The sequence below is a fragment of the Cebidichthys violaceus genome, unplaced genomic scaffold (genome assembly GCF_023349555.1).
Source record: "Cebidichthys violaceus isolate CVI_PGR_0920_01 unplaced genomic scaffold, fCebVio1.0.p SCAF_10, whole genome shotgun sequence".
In the NCBI taxonomy this organism is placed as follows: domain Eukaryota; kingdom Metazoa; phylum Chordata; class Actinopteri; order Perciformes; family Stichaeidae; genus Cebidichthys; species Cebidichthys violaceus.
The window spans coordinates 11367481-11390601 of NW_027176263.1; the positions used below are offsets into that span (position 1 = coordinate 11367481).

General features: G+C 43.1%; 1 protein-coding gene across 6 annotated transcripts; it reads left to right on the plus strand.

The window, feature by feature from the left end:
- Nucleotides 1-203: 203 nt before the first annotated feature.
- Nucleotides 204-22409, plus strand: LOC137883788 (kinesin light chain 1-like). Of its 6 annotated transcripts, none has more exons than XM_068725428.1 (17): nucleotides 204-276; nucleotides 6862-7132; nucleotides 7384-7614; nucleotides 8733-8814; nucleotides 9185-9413; nucleotides 9570-9657; nucleotides 10373-10474; nucleotides 10986-11159; nucleotides 11601-11700; nucleotides 13003-13052; nucleotides 13265-13332; nucleotides 13603-13711; nucleotides 13862-13870; nucleotides 14139-14291; nucleotides 20402-20526; nucleotides 20732-20789; nucleotides 20889-22409. In XM_068725428.1, the coding sequence occupies exons 2-17, from the start codon at nucleotides 6884-6886 to the stop codon at nucleotides 20964-20966; spliced, it is 1905 nt and encodes a 634-aa protein (XP_068581529.1). In that variant the 5' UTR covers nucleotides 204-276; nucleotides 6862-6883; the 3' UTR covers nucleotides 20967-22409. The 6 variants fall into 6 exon arrangements, with proteins under 6 accessions (XP_068581529.1, XP_068581546.1, XP_068581553.1 ...); XM_068725436.1 differs by lacking the exon at nucleotides 204-276 and adding an exon at nucleotides 2682-2923; XM_068725445.1 differs by lacking the exon at nucleotides 13862-13870.
- The last annotated feature ends 712 nt before the right edge of the window (nucleotides 22410-23121 follow it).

Consider the following 23121-nt stretch of genomic DNA (forward strand, 5'->3'; position numbering starts at 1 on the left):
GTCATATTCTGTCATAGACATTTATATTTATTTTCCAAGTAATAGACAGACAGACAGACAGATAGATAGATAGATAGATAGATAGATAGATAGATAGATAGATAGATAGATAGATAGATAGATAGATAGATAGATAGATAATTTGGCAGTGTCGAAAACAAAACATGACGTCACTATAATTAAACTCAGCCGTAGAGGCTGCTGGGAGAATCTCTTGCTATGCTGGAGACATTTTGGATTTAAAGGGGCTGAGCTACCCGTCAGACATAGCTCTCGGTAAGTGATAGCAAACGTTACATGTTCACTAACTAATATTATAATTGTGTTAAATGTGTATATTGCTGTGTATTTAAGTTGTATTAATCTACGTTACTGTGAATATATAGTATCAGCTCTGCGGTTTGAACAGGGTGAACTCGCAACAACTAGGGAGTGGTGACGCTAGCTGTTAGCTGAAGCTAGCTGGTTTGCTGAAGCTAGCTAGTCGCTAACCGGAGCGCTCTATGATCAAAAAACAAGCGTCACTATGAGGTTAGCTAAAGTAATGAGTCCAGAAAATATGACAAGCAATCTAGTGAATGAAAGAATTGGCTATGTTTGCCGTTATTATTGATATAGACCCTGTAGATGGAGGTAGACAAACATAGACCCGTTGATAACTGCGAAAGTCATAACAAAATGTAAATCTGGGTCTATTAATGTAGATTAATATTATCTAATTTGTTGTTTTATGTGTTAAATCGATGTGCAAATGTTCAAAAGACTCTGTGATTGTGTTCCGAGCACGTTTAGGTTGCGTCATTAACAAAGAGCTTCAACGATATTAAATCAAATGTCCAGCATTGTGTTCAACACTGCTAACGTTGTTGTTGGGCTGTGCAGACATTACGACAGTGTAATACGCACACAGGTGTCACCAGGTAGAGCATCGTGCCTAACCTGAGGAGTATCACGTAGAACAGGTATCTCTCTGCATCAGTCGCAACATTCAGGCGGACAGTTTTCAGACAACCAGTGGTGGGAGAGCAGCCCTCCAGCAGCTGGTGTCAGTGGTACGATGGAGGACTGGGGACGTTGACATCTCCCTCCTGGTTGTCCCAGACCCTGCCACACCCTCCTTGATGGCCGGCTCTCCTTTGTGTCTGACGGTGATGCAAACGAGGTTGTTGGATTGCTGTTTTTGGTAGGAAACAAGAGGTGGATAAAGTGATCTAATGATATCAGACTTCATCTAGTAGACAGGAAATGCGTGTCTATGGAGATTGCATAGACATCAACCACTGGCTTGTTGATGCACCCACTGCAGTCTGCCTTTTTTTTTTTCCCATTTCCGATACTCGTGTTTTATTATTATAATACCAACATGCACCACACCCTCTCCCAGAGGGTCTGTTTCCATAGCTTGTGCAATGTTTTGTAGTTGCATTTGTGTATTTCCCTCTCAGCTTTTCAGTAAGGTTGTATGACAAACGTGCAATTTTCAAGAAGAAAATGGCAAATTAATAAGAGTCAATAAGATTCTATTTGTAATTACACGTGGCAGCAGCAAGTGCACACAAATTTAGGGTTATTCAATGTATCCTCTCTTTGGAGCTCGGTGTGCAAAAGCCCAATCGTCTGGACTGTAGTGCAGTGATGGTAGGAGGAGAAGAGGAGAAACTGGGGCCTGAGTGATGATGGTGGGATAACTTGAGGCTTCTCTGGAGATGAAGAGTAATGACGAGTGGAGCACTGCATGGACAAACTCGACAGGTAGATGGCCCAGATTTCCACCACTCGTAGGGAAATAAAGCAGAGTCCACAAAGTTGTTTGTTTAAACACAGAGCTGTCTTTTATAACACTGTAGGCTCCTCTAGGGCATTTGTATTGGCTTCTGAGCTGGATGTGCTACGGATTTCTGCAATATAATATGTAATATTATATAATATGTATTTTGATCCCTTGTAAGGATGAGTCATCGAACTTGCCTATGAAATGTTGTTCCTGATCCACTTCATCAGAACATTGTCAACTTAAGACTTGTCCATTTAGTTGGTTTTTGAAAAGATTTGTTTTAATTAGTAAACAAGATTTTAATAATATGAGGTTTTAAAGTTGTTGTACAAATGAGATTATTTTATATTGTGGTTCTGTCTGTATGTGTACACATTTTCTGAGGTGTATATATATGATCGTCACAGTCCATCTGTTATGTTACAAGTGTGTGCTGAGCTACATGACTTAATGACCATTTGCTTGGTTTAATTTTAGATGGTGAACCTTGTAACCTTGTTACCTTACAAAATGGGCTCATCAGACCTGTATTGCTTGTTGCTCTTGTGAGAATGTAGGGCCAGGAGCTGAAAGTCTGTGTAATATTTTCACATATACTGTCTAGTAGCTCCAGACAGTAGGTTTTGACCTTGCGCTGTGTTGTGTGCCCTCATCCTCGGTGGCGTGTGAAACTCTTTTTGTGCCTGTAAATAGCGTCATGGAGTCCGTTCCCATTGGACCTATTCCTTTGTGTCTGATGAGTACAGAGGAGCAGAGTCTAGATTAGGAAGGCTCCCTCCCCCACCCGACCTGCTCCTCCACTCTCCTCCCGTGGGCGGGGCTGTGTTCGCCCTGAGCCGTCGTTGGTTGTTCTGACGAGGCAGAGGGAAGGTCATCATCATCATCATCATCATCATCATCACCACCACCGCGAGCAGCTCTCCTCCTCTCATCCTCCACTCCCATTCCTGTCCCGTTTCATTTCCATTGGCTTGTGTTTCACACCGAAGGTTTCCTTTTCCATTTGTAAGGAGGATCACTTTGGATTAGTGCTGCAATTTTATGATGCACTTTGCCAGCGTGTAGCGCTATTGCTGGAGGAGGAGTCATTATTTCATCAGCGTTTCACCGTGCCAAAGTATGAGGCTCTGATCCGCCACTGAAACCAAGGTTAGTTTTCTGGTCCAGCAAGCTGAAACGGTTGAAGAAACATGCTAGCCTGACTGATTGTAGATTTCTTTAGCCTTTAGTGGGTTTTGTAATGATGTTACAAATTTCTGAGAGTGTAATTTGCCCCTTTTTTTCATATGTTGTGATTTTTCCAAGCCACGACCTCTTTGCTTAGAATAAGTTCTTCACTAATGGTCCTATATTTTGTATAATGCCACTCTAATGGTCTTAGATTGCAACCTCATTGTAAAGCTACATTACATAAAATAGTCCCATCTGCTGCAAAGCACTGATGAGTGGCAGCAGGAAGATCTGTGAATGCATCGTGTCGTGTTGGGGTGGTAGGTCATGTAGCTCTGAGTCGAGTGTGTCCGTGTTTACTTTGTGCTTGTTTTAAGAAGTGGGCATTTCTTCTTACCAGCTGCTATTGAGCCTTCAATAAGACTTGATCCTGATCATTCCTGTGACTGTTCACAAGCCCATTTGGATAGAAGCCTAAATTCAATGAATATATGCTGTTGTATAGTGTGACATGAACATGTTTATTATTGTCCCAAAAACATTGTAATGCATGTCAGCAGTATGAGAAGTCATATTCTGGGCCTTGTGAATTGTGAACTGTTTCATATTAACCTTTGATGATGTAATTTGTTTTTTAGTGCGCGTGATTTGCATGAAACGCAACAAAAGTAAATGTTAAAGATTAATTCAAGGGCAGTCTTTGTAAAGGAAAACAACAGGCCTGTTGGACTTTATCTCACCTCTTTAAAGACTTGAAACATATTAACTTCCACCGTCTGAGCAAAACAAAAGTCCTCGATACAGCTGTTTGTGTGTTTTATCGAGGCGAAGCTGCTTGTTTCTCCCCTGACTTGAGATGAAAGCGCTTGTTCTCTTTGTTAGTGACTGTGTACACTCGGCTCGTCAGGCCTTTCATCCACACCGAGGAACTGTGCAGGGTAATGCGCTGTGTGATCTGTGAATACGCTTGATCTTCCCAATAGATCGTTTCATATCTCGTTTTAAGAGCAGGTAAAAGCGTCGGCCCTTATCAGGAAAGAGAAGTACTTCCGGCTCCCCTAGCAAAGCAAACTTCTCGTCATCTTTCTCACGTTTCTTCAAGCAGAGTTAGGCTTTTATAATCTCTGCCCTGCCTTCATTTTACTCGGGGGGGGCTCACCCATTTTTGTAGCATTATTTTAGAGCATAGAGCATAGGACTCTAAATGCTGCATAACTCCACATTTTATGCAAGATAGTCGTCTCTTTGACCATGCAAATGAGAGGACTGCTTCATTTGTTTGTAGCATTTGAATAGACCTTTTATGTAAAGTAGCGAGTCCGTTTCTTTGTCAGGACAGAACGGCTTTCACTTATCTGTGGTGAGGTCTGTTTCTTTCACGCTAGTTCTCCCAAAAACATGTTACTTCTTGCAACTGCTGACCATGAACCCTCTGGTGTTTTTGGCTTACTAAACATGTGTGTGCACTGTGCATATTTTCTCACCAGAAATATGCTAATTTGATCTTGATGCTTGGCCTCAATTCAGTTAAAGCAGCAGAAAATACATCCCATTTTTCCTTAACTTCTGTATATGTAGATAGATAGATAGATAGATAGATAGATAGATAGATAGATAGATAGATAGATAGATAGATAGATGATGATCTGAAATATCTTGAAGTGCTTTAGAAGGAGTGCATGTTACTATTAATTTATGATGTTTCATTTGAATGGGGTCATTTGATGTGTGGTGAAAAGTGCTCTGAAGAGGTTGGTTGTCTCTGTGGATTAGCTTTTTTTTACTGCTCTGCTGTTTTATAACTGTAAAATGGAGGTAAAGACACGATCGTATATGGAGTGCAGTAAAGCACTTCATTGCAGATGAGAGCTGCTTAATATGAATCAGTCAGCATTGTAACAGCTTAAACGAGCCGCTGTTTGCTTTGCGTCAGGCTTACTTCACCCATCAGCACGCTTGCCGTCTCCACGCAGAGGCTTCAGGAATTCAACAGAAAAGCTTCTTTCGTAGGATAAGAGGAAAAATCGACTGATACCTTTTTCCCGTCGAACGTTATGGATTTTTTGAATTCTTCAGTGGATTTAAATAAGCGGGTTCGTGAACCCGACAATGGTAAAGCTTTTAATTGGAGGAAAGGGAAAAACAATATTAATTCGAGCTGTGAGGGTTTCCCCCTGTAAGCAGATATGTCCTCTCTGTATCCTCCCATACGCTCCATAGTGTTATTGTAGCTTTTCATCATCTTCTGCACATCCTGAGCCTCCAGCTGGTGGTGCAAAATGCTCCAGTGTCATTCTGATTAAAGCTAACAAATTATGGTGGGCAGCCATCAGAACTGCAAAGATGAATTGGATTGTTGGTCAAAACATTAAACAAACAACTGATCATTTAATCGTTGACATAATCAACAGATGAATCGAATATAATGACAATAGTTGTTAGTTGCAAGCCTGACCGCTGTTTACGATCACCTGACGTCTCAAATAGTTTGATTCTTAACCCAGCGATTATTCGACGTCGCTGAATATTGATGTAAAATCTTTTCACAGGTTTTGCCTCTGCGCTGATTCCAGGTCACATCAACATGATTCAACATAGCTGGCAGTGTCTCTTCTGTTGCCACATCGCACAGCAAATAGCTATTTATTGCGGTTTGTTTCCGGCTTTTGTTGATCTTCTTATTTCGACAATTCTCTGCTTTTAATAGATAATTGCTGGAATACAAGTAGCAAAGCAGGGAGTGGCTCACTAATGGTGGAGAGTGTTCTTCTTTTGGCAGATGGCTCTCAGCTGGTGTGTATCACTGCAACCCCCCCCCCCCCCCCCCCCCCCTCATCCATAACCTCTTACCCTCACTGCTGCTGAAATACAGTGCACCAGCTCAACGCTGCCTTTTTTTTTTTTTTTGCACAACCTAGCCAACAGTTACGTGGCTCAGTGAGTCATAGGTTATCTTCAGACTGCTTGGGGAAAATGGCACATGTTCCATGCGCTCACCAAAGGGCTTGACATTTGTTCAGAGCACGATATTGTTGACATTGGTGTTTTTGGACCAGCTGTAATACTTGAGGCTTCTGTCGTGTCATCCTCTCCTTCGACTCTTCAGCCGGTCACGCAGCCGGCTGGGCCTCCGTTGGCACCAGAAGGCGGCCACACTGCAGCATCTGTGTGCCCTCTGTTACACCGCAAGCTGCAGCTTGAGTTTATTATAGGTGCCGAAAAGTTAACAGTCTGTCCAACAAAATAATATGTCCCTGTGGCCCCTTGGTTATGCATAAAGCAGGCACATGTCTGTACTCTGTATGTGTTCATTCATTCAACCGTTGCAGCGGAGTAATTCACAAGACTTGTCTGGAGCATAGTTCATGTGTTTCATCAAACAACCCTTCTTTATTTTCTCATCGAACTACATAAATTCAGAATTTGTTTAATTAAACGGCTCAAAGAAATGCTGACCCATCTCGCTCATGAAATTTGAATCCCTCATCTTCCACCGCAGCGATAAATCATGAGTTCATATCCTCTTTTATGGCTGTCACGGTGCACGCGGATCATGCTACCAACTCATTAGCCGAGCACAGGAATGAGTTCGGGCTCTGTCTGCGTCAAGGGCGGGGCTCTACACCGTGTATCTGTAAACCAACAATGGAGAGTGGCCTCTGTCGTATCACAACGGCAGAGAATGCCTGAGACGTTTTTTTTAGCGTGAAAGATCATTTGAAATTAAAGACACTCTCAGTTAAATGGAGGAAAAGTGACGAGCCATGTTGTGACAGCTGCAGTTCATCTCGCGTTCCGTTTTGTGAACTTCTTGTGTTAAACTAGCACAGCTGCATCTTTGGAAAGGCCGTTATGAAAATGTCCTCGGCAGCTGCTGCTGTTGTAACAGTCGGCTCCCTTCTGTTCAATCTGTACAGGTTTCCCTGAGCTACATAGAAGATGTCCACCATGGTGTATCCGCGGGAAGAGAAGCTGGAGAAGCTCTCTCAGGAGGAGATCATCTCCAACACGAAGCTGGTGATCCAGGGTCTTGAGGCCCTGAAGAACGAGCACAACTCCATCCTCCACAGCCTCCTGGAGACCATCAAGTGCCTGAAGAAGGATGAGGAGGCGAACCTGGTGCACGAGAAGTCCAACCTGCTCCGCAAGTCCGTGGAGATGATTGAACTGGGCCTGGGAGAAGCACAGGTGAGACAGGGTGGGAGAGGTGCGATGGCTTAGTGAGTAGATATAGCTTGGATATGAGCAACAACTTAGTTCACAATGTAGTAAATTTGTGTGTCTGTCTTCTGCTTCCTCATTCTATACTGAGCTGGTGTGGTGATCATGATTCACGCAGAATCAGCCCCCCCCCCGGTCATTTCTCTCCCGCTTTGCCGCCGCAGACACTTTGTCCTTTGTTAAACGTCACTGCTTCTTCAATGCTGTCTCCGTCCCAGGTGATGATGGCCCTGTCCAACCACCTGAACGCCGTGGAGTCGGAGAAGCAGAAGCTGCGCGCCCAGGTGAGGAGGCTGTGCCAGGAGAACCAGTGGCTGCGGGACGAGCTGGCCAACACCCAGCAGAAGCTGCAGAAGAGCGAGCAGAACGTGGCCCAGCTGGAGGAGGAGAAGAAGCACCTGGAGTTCATGAACCAGCTGAAGAAATACGACGAGGACGTCTCACCTACTGTAAGTACTTTGAACAATCACTAATGCATCAATGGATTATATTGTTTTTGTGAGATTGAGTCGATAAAATTGAGATTTCTTTAATTCCACCGTGTGTTGTGGTTGGATTGTTCTCATTGTAACAGGATGTGTTACAAATTACATTTATTATTTAGCTCATGCAGTGAAGTAGAGATGACATGTTTGTTATCATAAGCATGATGGTAAATAATAATACAAACCCTGTGTTCTGAACCGACTTGGAACTATTTTTTTTATTTTGAATCTGCCTTAAAATGATTTAACTGTAAAGTGCAGCAAAATGTCAATGATATTCGATACAGGAGAGAAAACGGAGCTGCGTGGTCTTCCAGGAATGAGGCTTTCTGGTCAGGTCCTTATTGATCCAGTGGTGCATATTCTGACCTTATTCTTAGTCACAAAAGAAAGGCTCTAATAGCCTGTATCCATCAACTGCGTATTGCAGGAAATAATCCTGCCAAAACCCTAAAGGATTCTTATTGTTCCCATTTTACAGCTTTTAGCAGGCTTCTGTGTTAAGGTCCATCTGAAATCACTGTTAGTGGTAGAACGCTGACTTTACTGCTGTATGCGAGGTTTGATGGGCTTTATCGAAATACGATCAGATCACCACAGAAATAACATAACCAAAGTCAACAAAGACAGATTGTAAACGGAATTAAGCCAGAACTAGTGTCGCCATCTGGAAACCAAATCACATAAAATATACATTTTTATTACATGGTTTATACAAGCGATTGACAGAGCAGATACTCTATGTGGCAGATAAAAACACAATTTAATTTCAGTCAAACTTAAATGAAAATATTTTGATGAATATGAATTCCATTTCATCTTCAGAATCCAGATTATCCTGTCAAGGTGCTAAAATGAGCTCATGATGACGTGTTGAATGTATTGGTCTAAATTATCTAATACTACCTCATTGTATATTTGTAACTACAAGATGATGGCATATCCCTTCATATCCACCTTTGATTTCACTGTACTGAATATGAGCTATTATTATCTTACATGTTTAAAAGAAGATAAAAACAGTGTTTCCAGATGGTCGTCTGTTAGAGGACCTGACTGTCCGCTTTGTTTCGTCCTCTCAGCAGGAGGAGAAGGACCGAGAAACACCGAAGGACTCCCTGGACGACCTCTTCCCAAACGATGAGGAGGAGCACGGCCAAGGAAGTAGGAAACATTCAGCACTTCAGCCTAAATTATGACTTTAAACCTGATAACAGAGCTCTGCGGCAGGGTTGGCAATAATCACACCTGCTTTGAATAAGAAACAATTCGGCAACTTGTGGTTTAATATTAAGATCATATAGGCCCTAGTATCTGGCGTCACATCCCATCTGAGGAAATGAACCCGACTGTCCAGGAGACTTGGCTGAATAATGTTGTGTCATCCCATTAAATACTAATTGAATTATCTCCATAATTCCCTTATTCTTTGTCACCACAGTAATTGTTAGCATGAAATGTGGTTAGCGATATAATCGGGCACGAGTTTGACCCTTTGACCGCCAGGCTGACCTTTGCCCTCTGTACCCCACAGTGCAGCACCAACACAACAGTGCGGCCGTGGCTGCAGCCCAGCAGGGGGGCTACGAGATCCCGGCCCGCCTGAGAACCCTGCACAACCTGGTGATCCAGTACGCCTCCCAGGGCCGCTACGAGGTGGCCGTCCCGCTCTGCAAGCAGGCTTTGGAGGACTTGGAGAAGACCTCTGGACACGACCACCCTGACGTGGCCACCATGCTCAACATCCTGGCCTTGGTCTACAGGTCAGACGTGGCTCCATATGGGAGCTTTTGCTAGTTCTACCGTTATTCGTCCTGTTTTGCTTGTGTCATGTTGCCCCTTTTTTTCAGCACAGATTTATACAAAGAGCGATAAACGTTCAGCCTCATCACGTTGTCCTGTCTCTCCCTCTCCCTCAGGGATCAAAACAAATACAAAGAGGCCGCCCATCTGCTCAACGATGCTCTGTCCATCCGGGAGAAAACCCTGGGCAGAGACCACCCCGCTGTAAGACTCCACCATCATCATATCTTCATGTGCACATATTCATCTTCAGATAGATGAGATTAGTCATCTGGTGTTGGGTCATAATTGCCCGAAGACTCAGGGAGGCAATAACCACAAAGTCTGCAGTATTTACGGTTCTACTCGGTCCGTATGGATTCTTTTTTTCACATTAAAATTGAATATGTGCCTTCAGGCTTTAAACTAATCAACCAAAGCTCCTGAATGTCTGCTCATACATCGAGCATGAACCAAACCACAAAGCCCCTGCAGTCAGAATACAACGAACAATGGGAAAAACATTCGAGTACGCTCTCCATTTCACTGCCTTTGTCAACACATTTGTATGAATCGATTGACACTGTGGCACCGAAACACCTTGTAAAGCCTGAAGGAAGCCGTTAAAGCGCGGAGCTCGTCACTGCAGCTCTGTGGGGGTTTTGCAGTTCGTCTCATATTGTTGCTCTTGTCACTCAGTCTGATCCTCGAGCCAGAATAATGAGACACAAAGGCGGGATACTGCAACCCTGTGTAATCCAGGTGGCTTTGAGCTTTTTGAAAACAAAGAAAACAACATTTTTCAGGACTGTGACAAGTCATTAGACAGCAGTATATTAAATTCTGTTATTGTGAAGCTACACTGCCGGTATGAAAGTAAAGGAAGTGGTCTTAATCAGGTTCTCTCTCTCTCTGTCTCTCTCTCACTCTGAATGTCCAGGTCGCTGCGACGCTGAACAACTTGGCTGTGCTGTATGGAAAGAGAGGAAAGTACAAGGAGGCGGAGCCTCTGTGTAAGAGGGCTCTGGAGATCAGAGAAAAGGTAGGCCACACCCCTCCATTGCACCAGCAGGGCCGTCCACAGCAGCGCTATCGAGGCCTCGTCTCAAGGCTCGACCAGTGAACAATTAGCTCATTGTCATAAAGTAATTAACTGTGATAATATTATCAAAAATGTCAGTTGGAGCTACTATAAATAGGGGAAAGAGCAAATGATCTTCTTACATTTTCTGTGAAGTTTCCGCTGGGGGCCAATTACCGTGTTGATGGAGTTTAATTGAGAACACAGCTGAAATTGGATAGCAGGCGTTGGGGAGCGATGCAGGAGATAGATAGAAGACACAACAGAGGGTACTAAGAGTCTCTGTTTGCCTGAAAGCTCCATTCTGTACCCTCTGTATCGATCAACCGGCCTTTTATTAGATCTCCCGAGTGTCTGCAGCAGGCAGACGTGCCTCTCGGTGACAGCAGCGAGAGGCACAGAAGGGAGAGATGCATGGGATCGAGTCAGGGACACAGACTGAGAACATTTTGCTCCCTGTTTTCCCCCTCAGGTCCTGGGGAAGGACCACCCAGATGTGGCCAAACAGCTGAACAACCTGGCTCTGCTCTGCCAGAACCAGGGCAAGTATGAGGAGGTGGAGTACTACTACTGCCGCGCCCTGGAGATCTACGAGTGCAGGCTGGGCCCAGATGACGCCAATGTGGCCAAAACCAAGAATAACCTGGTGAGAGACAAGTTTACCACGACCTCATCGGCTTTTATCGTGCATTTTTTTTCAAACCCTTTCAGTCCCATACCATGCTTTTTTTATTTTAACAAGAATTACAGTCCCTATTGAGCTGTGACTGTACCAAGGTGAACTCAGGCAGAGCGTAGTGATATTGTAACAGAATGACTCATTTGTCCTGTCAGCCAGAGCTTGCTCTCTACGCAGGCCATCAGTTATGAAACTGTTCTTTCTTTGCTTCTTCTGCTTCTGTCCTGTCTCTAATGATGATGGAGAAGCAGTATGGAGACCGTAAGGGAGGGAATGTGGTACAATATCATTTTTCCGGAGAAATGTGCAAACTCACTGCTCCTACTGTCTGGGGGGTCACACTGTGAGTCGATTTGAGCCCGTTTGGTCCTCCGCTAAGATGTTCTTTCTCCTCTCTCTCTTCTTCAGGCGTCCTGCTTTCTCAAACAGGGGAAATACAAGGAGGCTGAGATTCTGTACAAAGAGATTCTGACTCGTGCTCATGAGAAAGAGTTTGGATCTGTCGATGGTAAGGCCTCGTAGTGTAGCTTACAGTATACGTGGCGGCACGGGTTTGAAAGGTTATTTTCATATCGCTGTGGTCGATGATCTTTTTTTTTTTTTTTAATCAACCTAGAAACAAATTCAAATTTATCCCAAGATAAATGGTGGTGGGTCACATCAAACGTCCTCTCATAATACTCGGATTAGATATTTTTTGTTGTTTTCATCTTTTCTCCACCGTTGTCTGATGTTCCGTCTACTGTTTGTCTCACATCAGCAGAGTGAGTGATGGACAGATGTTTAAAAAGTGGATGGTGTTCTAAGCAGGGTGCCAACCTTCACCGTTCAGAGGACACAAAGGCTCTAAACAAACCTTCTAAAGAATAAAAAGTTCACTTGTCTGAAAGATCTTGCAATTTTCTTCTCTTTTTAATTTAAGTTGAGCTTTTTCTGTGGGCTTCCCTCCAGGGATTAGATTGACTGCTTTGAAAAGGGAATGAAAGGGACTCGACACAACGCACTGCTCTGATGCTTTTTTATTCAAAAGCATGTCACATTTTTTTCTGAGAGGTTTATTTTTCATGTGTCACTTAACTTCACAATAGCTCTCAGATATTTTTGAAAACCTGTTTGGAGAGTTGAAGGTTAAGAGAAGCAGCATTAAGCAGCAACAGTTTGTGTTCCTGGGAATGAAAGAAACCACCACTATTTTAATGGTGCTAAATATCTTTTGATTTTGAGTTATAAGTGCTATTTTTGTTTGTTTTGGATGCATATTTAATAATCTATTGCATGAATAAGTAATAATTGTTACTTGTAAATGTTCATAGTATCAGAAAATGGTGTGAATCATTGTTTATATAGCATCACCTACCTCCACTTGCTCAGGTTTTTTATTACAAGACAATTTAATGGTGCATAGTGTTTTCTGTATTGTATCTATTGAACCATTTCTTTCTTAATTTATTTGGATAAGAATCTGAAGAAAAACTTTTTAGAAATTAAATTTAAAAAAAGTACTCTGGAATGCATTTTTCTGAATTAAGCTTTATTGTGTATTAATGACTGTCTTATTTAAACGGTGTTAAATATGTTATGTTCAATATTTAAGCTTCAGGTCGAAACTGTCTGCACCAGATCTCAGAATTTACCACCAAATACATAGAAACACTCCAAACAAGACAAAATAGTAATAATAAACACCGAGATGTCCTGGTCTGTTGGGTTATTATAGCAAGCTCAGCATTCTTCATCAGTAGTTCCTGAGGTAGACCTGTTAAGCTGTTGTGCTGAATGTAGACCACCTCTCCTGTCTGTTTGTCTGCAGCTGAAAACAAGCCCATCTGGATGCATGCAGAGGAGAGAGAGGAGAGCAAGGTGTGTAATCCACCTCATGTCACTGTGAACACAAGCAGAGCAAATATTAGAAGCAGTGCGACTTAAATAGAAGGAAATTCACATACACAATATAAGCCCCAGTAGGAAGATGATATTTATATGTAAACACGGAAAGAAATGCTGCTGATCCAGTTTAAACCACCACTTCCTTTCACGCCCTTCTCTTCCTCGTCTCCTTTATTTACTTCCAGGGCAAACACAGAGACAACACTCCATACGGAGAGTACGGAGGCTGGTACAAGGCCTGCAAAGTCAACAGGTGAGGCAGAGCGTGATAAGCTTTTACAATGTGGTCATAGATAAAGACACAGGGTAATGAATAGAGATAAGTCACTTCAGTTGAGTTATTCTTTTAATGTGTGAAGAATATCTTTTCATTTTTCTGTGTTTTCTCCTTTTTGTTTTTCTGGGAATGTGACTAAATCAGCTTTAGTCGACTTCATCTTTGAGGGTTTTTAGCATTTGCTGTGATCCAATTGTTCCTCGAATGACTTCAGCTAGTTGTATTGCTTTTCCTGTCTGTGAGCAGCCCAACAGTGAACACCACCCTGAGGAACCTGGGCGCTCTGTACCGCCGGCAGGGCAAGCTAGAGGCTGCCGAGACCCTGGAGGAGTGCGCCGTGAGGTCTCGCAAGCAGGTCAGCTGCATTTAATTATTTTATTACTTACTTAAAATGTCCGTTTCTGCATGCAGATAACTTACCAGTTGCTGTTTTTGTAAAATCCCAAATATGTCCCCCAAATCTCATGATATTTCTTTCCCTTTTTCTACAATGCTATGGATCCAGAGCAACACAGTAAGTGGTTTGTCTCCAACTGATAGCCCCTCCCCCCCTAACATCACTCCCATCTCACAGACATTTAAAACATCCCCTTGTCTCTGCGTTGCCTCTGTGACGGTGCCGTGAATGCATTAAACAGAAAACAGAAAATCTCCTTTAATACCGCCACGTAACTTTTACATTCTCACCCGAATCAACGCGCTAACGTCTACCTCCGAGCTACGTCTGATGACGAGACGTCTGTCTCTCTGTGTGTGTCCTACCCGTGTGTTATCCGCATCAGGGCATCGACCCCATCCACCAGACGCGTGTGGTGGAGATCTTGAAGGACACGGATGGCGACAGGCGGAGGAGCAGGGACAGCCTGACCAGCGTTAAGTTTGAGAGCGGCTCCGAGACCGGGGAGGAAGTGAGTATGGGCGTGGAGTGGAACGGGGTGAGTACAAATCCACGACAGTCGAGTCAACGCGGCCGGTGACCTCACCGGAAGAACAAGGCGGTGTCGGCAACGACACTGGTGAGAGAGTGTGGACCGGTACAGAGCGGGGACTTGAAAAGAGGCCTCTTGTCTTTTAGACGAGTGATGTGTGAGTGGGGATTCTCTCACGTCACCGTGGTCAAACTGCACAGAAACACAAATGAGTCATTCATTCAGGACCTATTTTATGATGTCAGTGTTCATCATAAGTTAAATATGACATTGTTAATTAGATTTATTATATATAAGGCCAAGTTGTTCAATCTGCTTTTTTACAAAAGGATTTTGAGGCACAACTTTGTTATGTAAGAGATAACCAGCTGCTCATTATCAGTTCTGTGTGTGAACTGTGTCTGTACCAGTCCATCGACTCCTTGTAGACGTGTCTTGTTCTTCTCATGAGGTCAACCTGGAAGTCCTTTTTTTTGCAAAATGTAACGCTGATTGAGTGTCTCGGCATGCTGACCTGTTGTTGTTGTTGTTGTTGTTGTTGTTGACAGCATCTTGAGTTTGCTTTGGACTAGATGTTCATGTTTTTATTTGTTGTCCATTGCTTGACAATGACGCTCCAATGTCTCGTTTTAACAAGTGGATGTCATGCTGGCAAAGCTTCTGCACAAGTGGAGCGGTAACAAAAAGAGGGGAAAAAAACAAAAGGCACAAGCTCATTCTGTGGCTCCCTGGCAACATATGAAATATTTATTTTCTTTTATGAGACTCGCAGAGATGCAGCCTGTCGAAATCCCCATTAGGATGTCTCTCATTTCTCCTATTAAACACAATTGACAGAGGTTCCCAGTGTCCTCGATGCTCATCCCTCTGCGCAGTAACTCTTCATCCTGCTGTTTTATTGCCTCATTATAACGTCCACGCTGGCGGTGACTGAACAATCCTTAGTTTCATTTCACCCCAGGGCTTTTGTTTCTGCACAGTGATTCCCATTGGACTTGTCAACCCCTGTCCTCGTTATTACAGAGGCCGGTGCTGAAAGCATGATATTCACTGTAGCAGTGCAGCTGGAAGAAGCCCTCTGGTGAGGCTCACACAAACCAGAGGGCAGGGATGCATCGTCTGAGCCTGTGCCCATTTTTATTCCCCCTCACTTGAATGCAGCCACGCCCTTCACCGCACCAACCCAGCCCACAACATGCATGTAGCAACGCCAGCCTGCTGGGCTCACCCTTTAACATGCACACTAATGGCTCCATGTGTGTTCACATGGTTGATAAATGTCTGTTAACCCGACTGTCTGCTGCTCTCTCTGAGTAACATTTAAGTAGAAAAGGTGAGGTTTTTGTTTGCCGGCTGCTATTGTGTGAATGTGAATGCCTCTCTCCACACACACACACACACACACACACACACACACACACACACACACACACACACACACACACACACACACACACACACACACACACACACACACACACACACACACACACACACACACACACACACACACACACGTGTTCATATGCATAACACAGCTACTCAGAACTGCTTCACGACGGCATTCGCGTTCATCCGAGTGTGCACCTGTCTGTGTTTGAGGCGTGTGAGGGCATGCGGAGGGTTTGCTGGGTGCGTGCTAGCGTTTCATTATCCCCGTCACGACCACAGCGGTAGACATTAAATGTGCACAGTCCAAAAATGTACCCGCGACATTCTCATGCTTTTTTTTAATATTTTTTTTAATTTTTTTTATATAAAGATCGTCTCTGAAAGCTAACTGGCGCTTTTGACTCAAAGATTGCTTCAGAAAGTCCATCAATCCATTCATTTACAAAGCTGCGAGCGCGTGTAACTACGACTACTACACTACTTGTGTTGTAAAGTCTGTTTGTGTGTAGATGTTTAGCTGAGCGAGGATGTGATGTTACTGCATCGCTTTGCCCAAACATGTCTGATGTGTCACTGAGGCTGTAAGGAGCGGTTCACATACTCATACAGATTCCTGCTGTTTCCTTATTTACATGGGATTAACTTGAGTGCCACACATTCGTGGTTGTGTTAATTGGTAGTGTGTGTGTGTGTGTGTGTGTGTGTGTGTGTGTGTGTGTGTGTGTGTGTGTGTGTGTGTGTGTGTGTGTGTGTCTGTCTTTACGCATGATGTGATTTACAACGTATGTGTGTCTGCTGTTGCTTTTTGACATTTCAATGTGCCGCCTGTTCGTCTGTATGTTGTCCAGAATTCATCCTTTTTTCCGTTTCCGCTCGTCACTAACCCCCATCGATTACTCATGCCATGACAACCAATCAGCCTCTCAATCAGATTTCCTCTTTCTTGCTCAGTGGATTGTACTCTCCCTCTTGAACTCTCATTCTGCACAATATGCTTGGGTGGGTTTGGCATAGTGACATCATAGATAGGCCAGATAATTAGTGGATTAGTCATTAAGGTCAAGGAACGAGCCGAGGCTAGTACCCAATAATTAAGACGTTGTTTTCATCCTTCGTCAGATACAAATGTAGCTTGAGGGAATGTTACCGTACTGAGGTGAATGCAGGATATTTGAACTCAAAACGCTGTTCATAAAGATGGCGAGTGGCGTAATGGCTCCGTCAGTGCTGATGCTTGCAGATGTCCCGCGTCTGCAGTGCGCAGCGTGCCAAGTGCGCTGCTTCCTGGTACCCAGAGAGGAAACAGGAAAAAAAAAACAGCTGAGTCACGGTGACTGCAACCACCAACCTACTGCATCACCGACCTGCTTACCGTAGTGCAGCTCCTGAGACGGCTGTTATGTTTCAAAGGGAAGCACTGCTGCTGTGCTGCTGGATTTACAGATCCTTTCTGTTTGCGTACGCTCTCTCAACTGGGGCTCACAAGACCCCGAGCTGCAGTTAAGACAGGGAAACTTGGTGCAGGATGGATATTTTTCCAACAACATGAGACGAGTGCAGCCAAGTGTAGAACAAGTTGATGAAGCTCAGATTTAGCAGTGTGTAGGTGTGTAGCGTAGGAAGCCCAAACCCAGAGCTCCTAATCTTACAATGTGTGCCGTTTTTTTTTTGTCTGTTTCTCTCTTTTTCTCTTTTATCAGGCCTAAGCCATCAAGATTATTCCTCCATCCTTCTCTCCTTACCCGACACAATAGCAAAAAGGATGCGTGTTGTCGTTCCCTCTGGCCTTCTCTGTCCCAACCAAACCAACAGCTCCTCTACCGTTCCCGGTGCCACCCCCCTCCGGCAGAGACTCAGAAAGCCTCCCCTCCCCCTGTTCACCTGACAACTGCTGGGACGTTTGGTCTTCTCATCTCTGCTCTTTCTCCCCCCCCTCCCCTCTCTTCCTTTCACTCTCTCTATCCTTTCCTCCTACTAACTGTGTGTCGTCCACCATGTCAGTAATCGTTGCCTCGACTCCCTCTCTCACTTAACATTTAAAAAAAAAAAACAGTCATTGTGGGTGAAAGCTTCCTCCTCTCTCCAAAACAGCCATTTGTAATATTTCATAGATGCACTGTAGATGTCTTTGATAAGAGGAGCAGGAAAGTCGTTTATTTGGAGAAGGCAAACGATGACAGATTTTGAGGATCAGTGTCACCTTTCGACGGGACGCCTCGGCTCCAGGCGTCACTCGCCGACCCACCGTCGGATAAAGCGTTACATCCACTATATAGAGTCGATATATATTGCAACAATAATTAATTTCCACAGCTGCTCTGCATTGGTCTCACTGTGGATTAGTTTGCAGTCTGACCTCAAAGCTAGCTTCCAACTCCGTGCCTGTTTTTAGCCGTAATAGTTTTGTTTTGTTTTTTAAAAAAAGCTGTTTCTTTTGTCGTGTTTTTATGTTTTTAACTATCTTAACAATAAGGAGATCACTTTGCCTAAACAGTTTGTGAATAACGGTACTGTATAGTTTTCATCAAAAGTCACTTCTTTACGACGTCTGCTGCCTCGTTGAAAGTGTGAAGGGAGCATTGCCATTTTTTTGTTTTTATAGATATATTTCCTTTTCATTTCAAATTTTTTTATCATTTTGTTTACATTTTTTTTTTTTTTTTTTAAATGTTGATTATTTTGTGGCTGAATATTATGGCAGCAGATTGTCACACAGTGAACGACCAGAAGGGCCGACGTCGAATTGGTCGGATCACATCGAGCAGCAGTAGTTGCCATGGTAATTTATTTTTAAGTCGCTCTGACTGGCGTCGGTGTCCTTGATTTGATGAGTATTCACACACAGGCTCCACGCGGGTCCAGTGTGTTCTCAGTAGCTGCGTTTACAAAGGGAATCGGCAACATCGGCTGATGCTTTGAAGCTAATATGACCGCAGAGACCAACCGGAGCATTTAGCTCAGACACCAACCCGGAGATTGATCAATAATTGTAGAATTAAAAAAATAAAGGACGTAAATGCGCAGAACTTGCCATTTTATTTAGTTGGTGCAGGAGTAGACGCTAGTGTTATTATTCAATGGAAGCCTGGATTCCACAGTAGTGTTAATGTGTATTTGTGTACGTGTCGGTGGTACAGTCACAGTCTGGCTATGGATAACACAAAGCTTAATGGAGTGTGTTGCCTTTTTCTTACACAGTTGTTTGCAAGTCAACATTGTCACTCTGGTGAATCATGTTTTTAGACACCCGAATTTACAAGCGCGAGTGTTTCCTTCAAGATCAACGTGTTATTTCCGATGTTTAACTAACTGAATGTAAAATAACATCTTTAAAGTGTAACTGTAGGCTGTACTTCTAGGTTGGACGAGTGCATTCACTATACGGCTTTTCTCGGTATGCTACTTGCCTTGATTCTTCATTCCTTCCAATCAGTACACCTCTCCTTCTAATGCAACTCTGAACAAAAGAATTGACTGTGTTCATCACATAATTATGACAATATTGTTGTGTTAGTGGAATGCTTATTTATTGAACTGTCTACTCTTGACATTATATAGCGTGACTTCAGTTTCCTAAAGTGGAAGAACGTCAATGGTAAGGTCTATAAGCACCATCTTGGTACGTAGGACTGCATTATATTTACCATTCTGCATTGTGAAGATTATTATTGCATCAACACTTGTTGGTATTCTCAAATAAAGTTTTTCATTTGTGGAGTTCTTGTCTTTTCTCTGCATCGGATGGAGACGTCTGTATTGATGTTCTGTCGGTGGAAACGGATTCTTTTAGGTTTCATCTCGGATGAACGGAAACATTTATTCTTTGGCAGAAACATGTAAATGATTTGATTTGCCAACAGCGCCCCCTGCTGGTGATGAGCCTGTGTTGCATTATGACGATCACACCTCAAACACGGCGTATACAGTTTTTGTTATGCGTCTCACCAAAGCCAGAGGACGGTACACATCCTGTCTCCACTGGCTGGTTGGTAATTAAAACACTGTGAAGGACAGCTGGTGTGTGATGATTAGAAGACTAACCTAAAAATGAATGGATTGATGGTTAAATTACTATACACTGAAAACAAAAAGAAGCTTTGAGCGATTATCTGTTGAATTCTGAATACATTTCGGAAACATTCCGTCTGTAAATAGTCTGAATAAAGTGACAAAAGGGGAAGTGTTGATATTGCCGGTTTTGTCCACCCAACAGACCCGACCGCTGTCGCAAAATACAAAGAAAAGCTTTTATGAAGCTGAAACAAAGTCACGTGTGACATTTATGCTTTCAAAAATACATGCACAATTATTACATCATGAGAATAGTTGCTGATTACCTTTCGATAATCAATGAAGCTCTAATTACTGCAGATTAAATATAACGCACAGCACAACAATGAGACCAATCACACAAGTTACTACAGTTTATTCTAACGGCATAACGTTTCAAAGGTTATCAGGAAATGAAATGCTGTCATTAATATTGCACATATTTATAAATCTAAATAAGTGTTTCAGTGTATCATTATTTGCTCTTTAAATGAATGAATGAATGTAAGAACCCTCTTCTTCATGCTGTTTGGCTGCAACCAGCCATTAACAGACTGGCCTACACAACCACTAATGCAAAGCCCAAACAGAAGAAGAAAAGACGTGTCTCTTGACATCTTGTCCTCACGTCTCCGGTGCGGAACAGACCGGTTGATGGTTGTGTGTGTCTGCAGGACGGCAGCGGGGCCCTCCAGCGCAGCGGCTCTCTGGGGAAGCTCCGGGACGTCCTGCGGCGCAGCAGCGAGCTGCTGGTGAAGAAGCTGCAGGGCAACGGACCGCCGGAACCTCGCAGCACCAAGTAAGAAATCCTCTGTTGTGATGGATGACGGCCATTTAAAGAACATTATCCTTCTTGTTCTACGAGTAAACAATGTCATATGGGAGGCAAGTAGAGTAATAGGAGTTGGGAATTTAACTCCCCAGCTCCATGAGTTGTAGTTTTGTACCGGTGCCCTGATCTCAGATACTGTATGAAGGTTATTCTCTCACTATTCCTCTGACAGCATGAAGAGAGCTGCTTCCTTGAATTATCTGAACAAAACCAGTGATGACCCGTTCCAGGTGAGCAACACTTCAAGTCTTTTAAGTTGTGTTCAATTCGGGCTGAATTATCGGAAGTGTCACGTTTTAACTTTGGTGTCTTCTTCTGTTTCTCTTCAGACTCGGGCCGGCAGTAACTTCAGGGAGAGCCGGGGCCTGAGCTCCAGCACTGTGGACCTCTACTCTGGAAACAGCTGATCTGTTCAAGGAACCCAAAGAGGCTCCTCCCTTTGGCTCCTCCTCTTGAGCCATAATGATCACCATCATCACTACCAGACCACCACACAAACTCACACTCTGTCTCACACACACACACACACACACACACACACACACACACACACACACACACACCCTTCCTCTGCATTTCAGCATCCAACCCAAAGAGCCATCTCCTCCAACATTCAGACCCAAAGACTTTACCAGTCATCAAAACATAAATGTGCATAAACTGCAGTTTGTTTTTAAACCAGGTTGTTGCTTTTTGGTCTTCCAGAGACAGATTGTCTTAATATTGTTATCATTTTTTTCCTCATTGCGTTCGTAACGTTGGTGTCGCCTCAGTGCCTCCTAAATGTGGCCAAGACAAACAAACCTCATCTCTCCCTCTTATTCAGAATCACTGTGACTCTGCATCTGTTGTTTTGATTCTGGGATATTTGTTTTATTTTTAATGTTCTCTGTCTTCTTGTGCTATTCATTGGTTTATTAGTGCAAATTAGCAATAAAAATGTCTATTTTCTCCAAAAAATAGTAGTATAGTAAATAGGTTGGTTGGGTTTGAAATGATTTTGTAAAATCAAAAATGTATCACTTAATTTCCATTGTATTGTTTTTGCCTGCTGAGATTTATTTGTGATGCGAGGTGTTGGTTAAAGCTTTGGGAAACAGGGTGACATTGAGTCATGTGAACGTTTGGTTCATGAGAAGTTTTGGTAAAACCTCTAGAAATTGAACCGACTGCTGCTTCAACCTTCTACAGCTTTGAGATCCAAGTGTGTTTTTCTCCACAGGTTTCTCTTCCGCTGCAGAGAGAATGCATTGATTCATCGTTTATCAGTTATGATCAGAGAGTACTGATGAACACAACCATGGAAATGTTCAACTTTTTAGACTGTGTGTATATATATAAAAGAAAAGAAAGGAATGAGGCTGAACCGGTTCTCTTAATTAATCCCGGTGATCCTGAATATTCTCTGGTGCCATGCGGGACTCGCCTGCTTCGAGCTGCCATCTTATAATGTTTACAGTGATTCAAATGTGTGATACATAGATATGTGATAATTATAGTTTGTGCACAATTCTCAGATGGGTGTCTTCTGTCTTTGATTGGATATTTTTTTTTTTTTTTAGTGAAGCTCAAAAGAACTGGAATGTCTTGTAATTATCTTTTTTGATTGTTTTACATGTTATTCTTTTCATCATTTGTTATAAATATATATATACACTAGATTCTGATTGTAAATTCACAAATCATAGAGTTCATCAGGAAATGAATGGGAAGAGAATTGAGTGTCATAGTTGGTTTCATGTGCATCTGTTTGGATCTGATCAATCCCACATATCACGGTTAATGTCTGAGAGCAAATCAGAACCACTTTCTGATCTTGATTCAGAAATAAAACCTTCAATTTTCTATTAGTATTTGTGTTTTTGTAATTCACTCTTGTGTGAGGTTGTATGAGGCTGACACGTGTTTCTGGATTTGAAATCCTCTGTTCTTAAAGGAATGAATTGGCTTAAAAAAAAATACTTGACAAAACCATGCCTTGCCCTGTCCTCAACCCTGCAAATTATAACACAGTAAATCCCACCAGGCCAGATCTTTAACATCAGAGCCTTAAGTTAGTGTGGGAACCCCGATGCCTTGCCAAGATGCGATATGTCTCCCAGAGTTTTCCCTCCTCCTTGGTAGAAGTCAGCGCAGGGTTTCTCTGCTCCCTGGTAATCTCTGTTTGTCAGCGCTTTAATGCGGAGCCTCAACCCTTTCATCACTTCTGAGAGCTTTGAATTAACTCGCCCCAAGATGGTTTGGTCCTACCGAGAGCTGCCGGGTCAACGCCATCATCTCAGAGACTTACACTTCTCATTAAAGTTTTTTTGTATGATATCTTTTTGAATTTTCATCTATGTTGAATGACTGCATGTTTCTGTCAGCCATCTATGGGCCAGCTGGACCAGAAACATGGCACCAGTCCCACATACAGTACTACCAGTGGTGCCAACATGGGCCGTCCCCTCCTGGTGAGAAGGATGTTCTTGCATGGGCCGGATGTTTGTGCCATTTATCAACTCTTAAGTGTACAGAATCTGGTTGAGATATGATAGCGTCAACATACCTACAGGAATTATA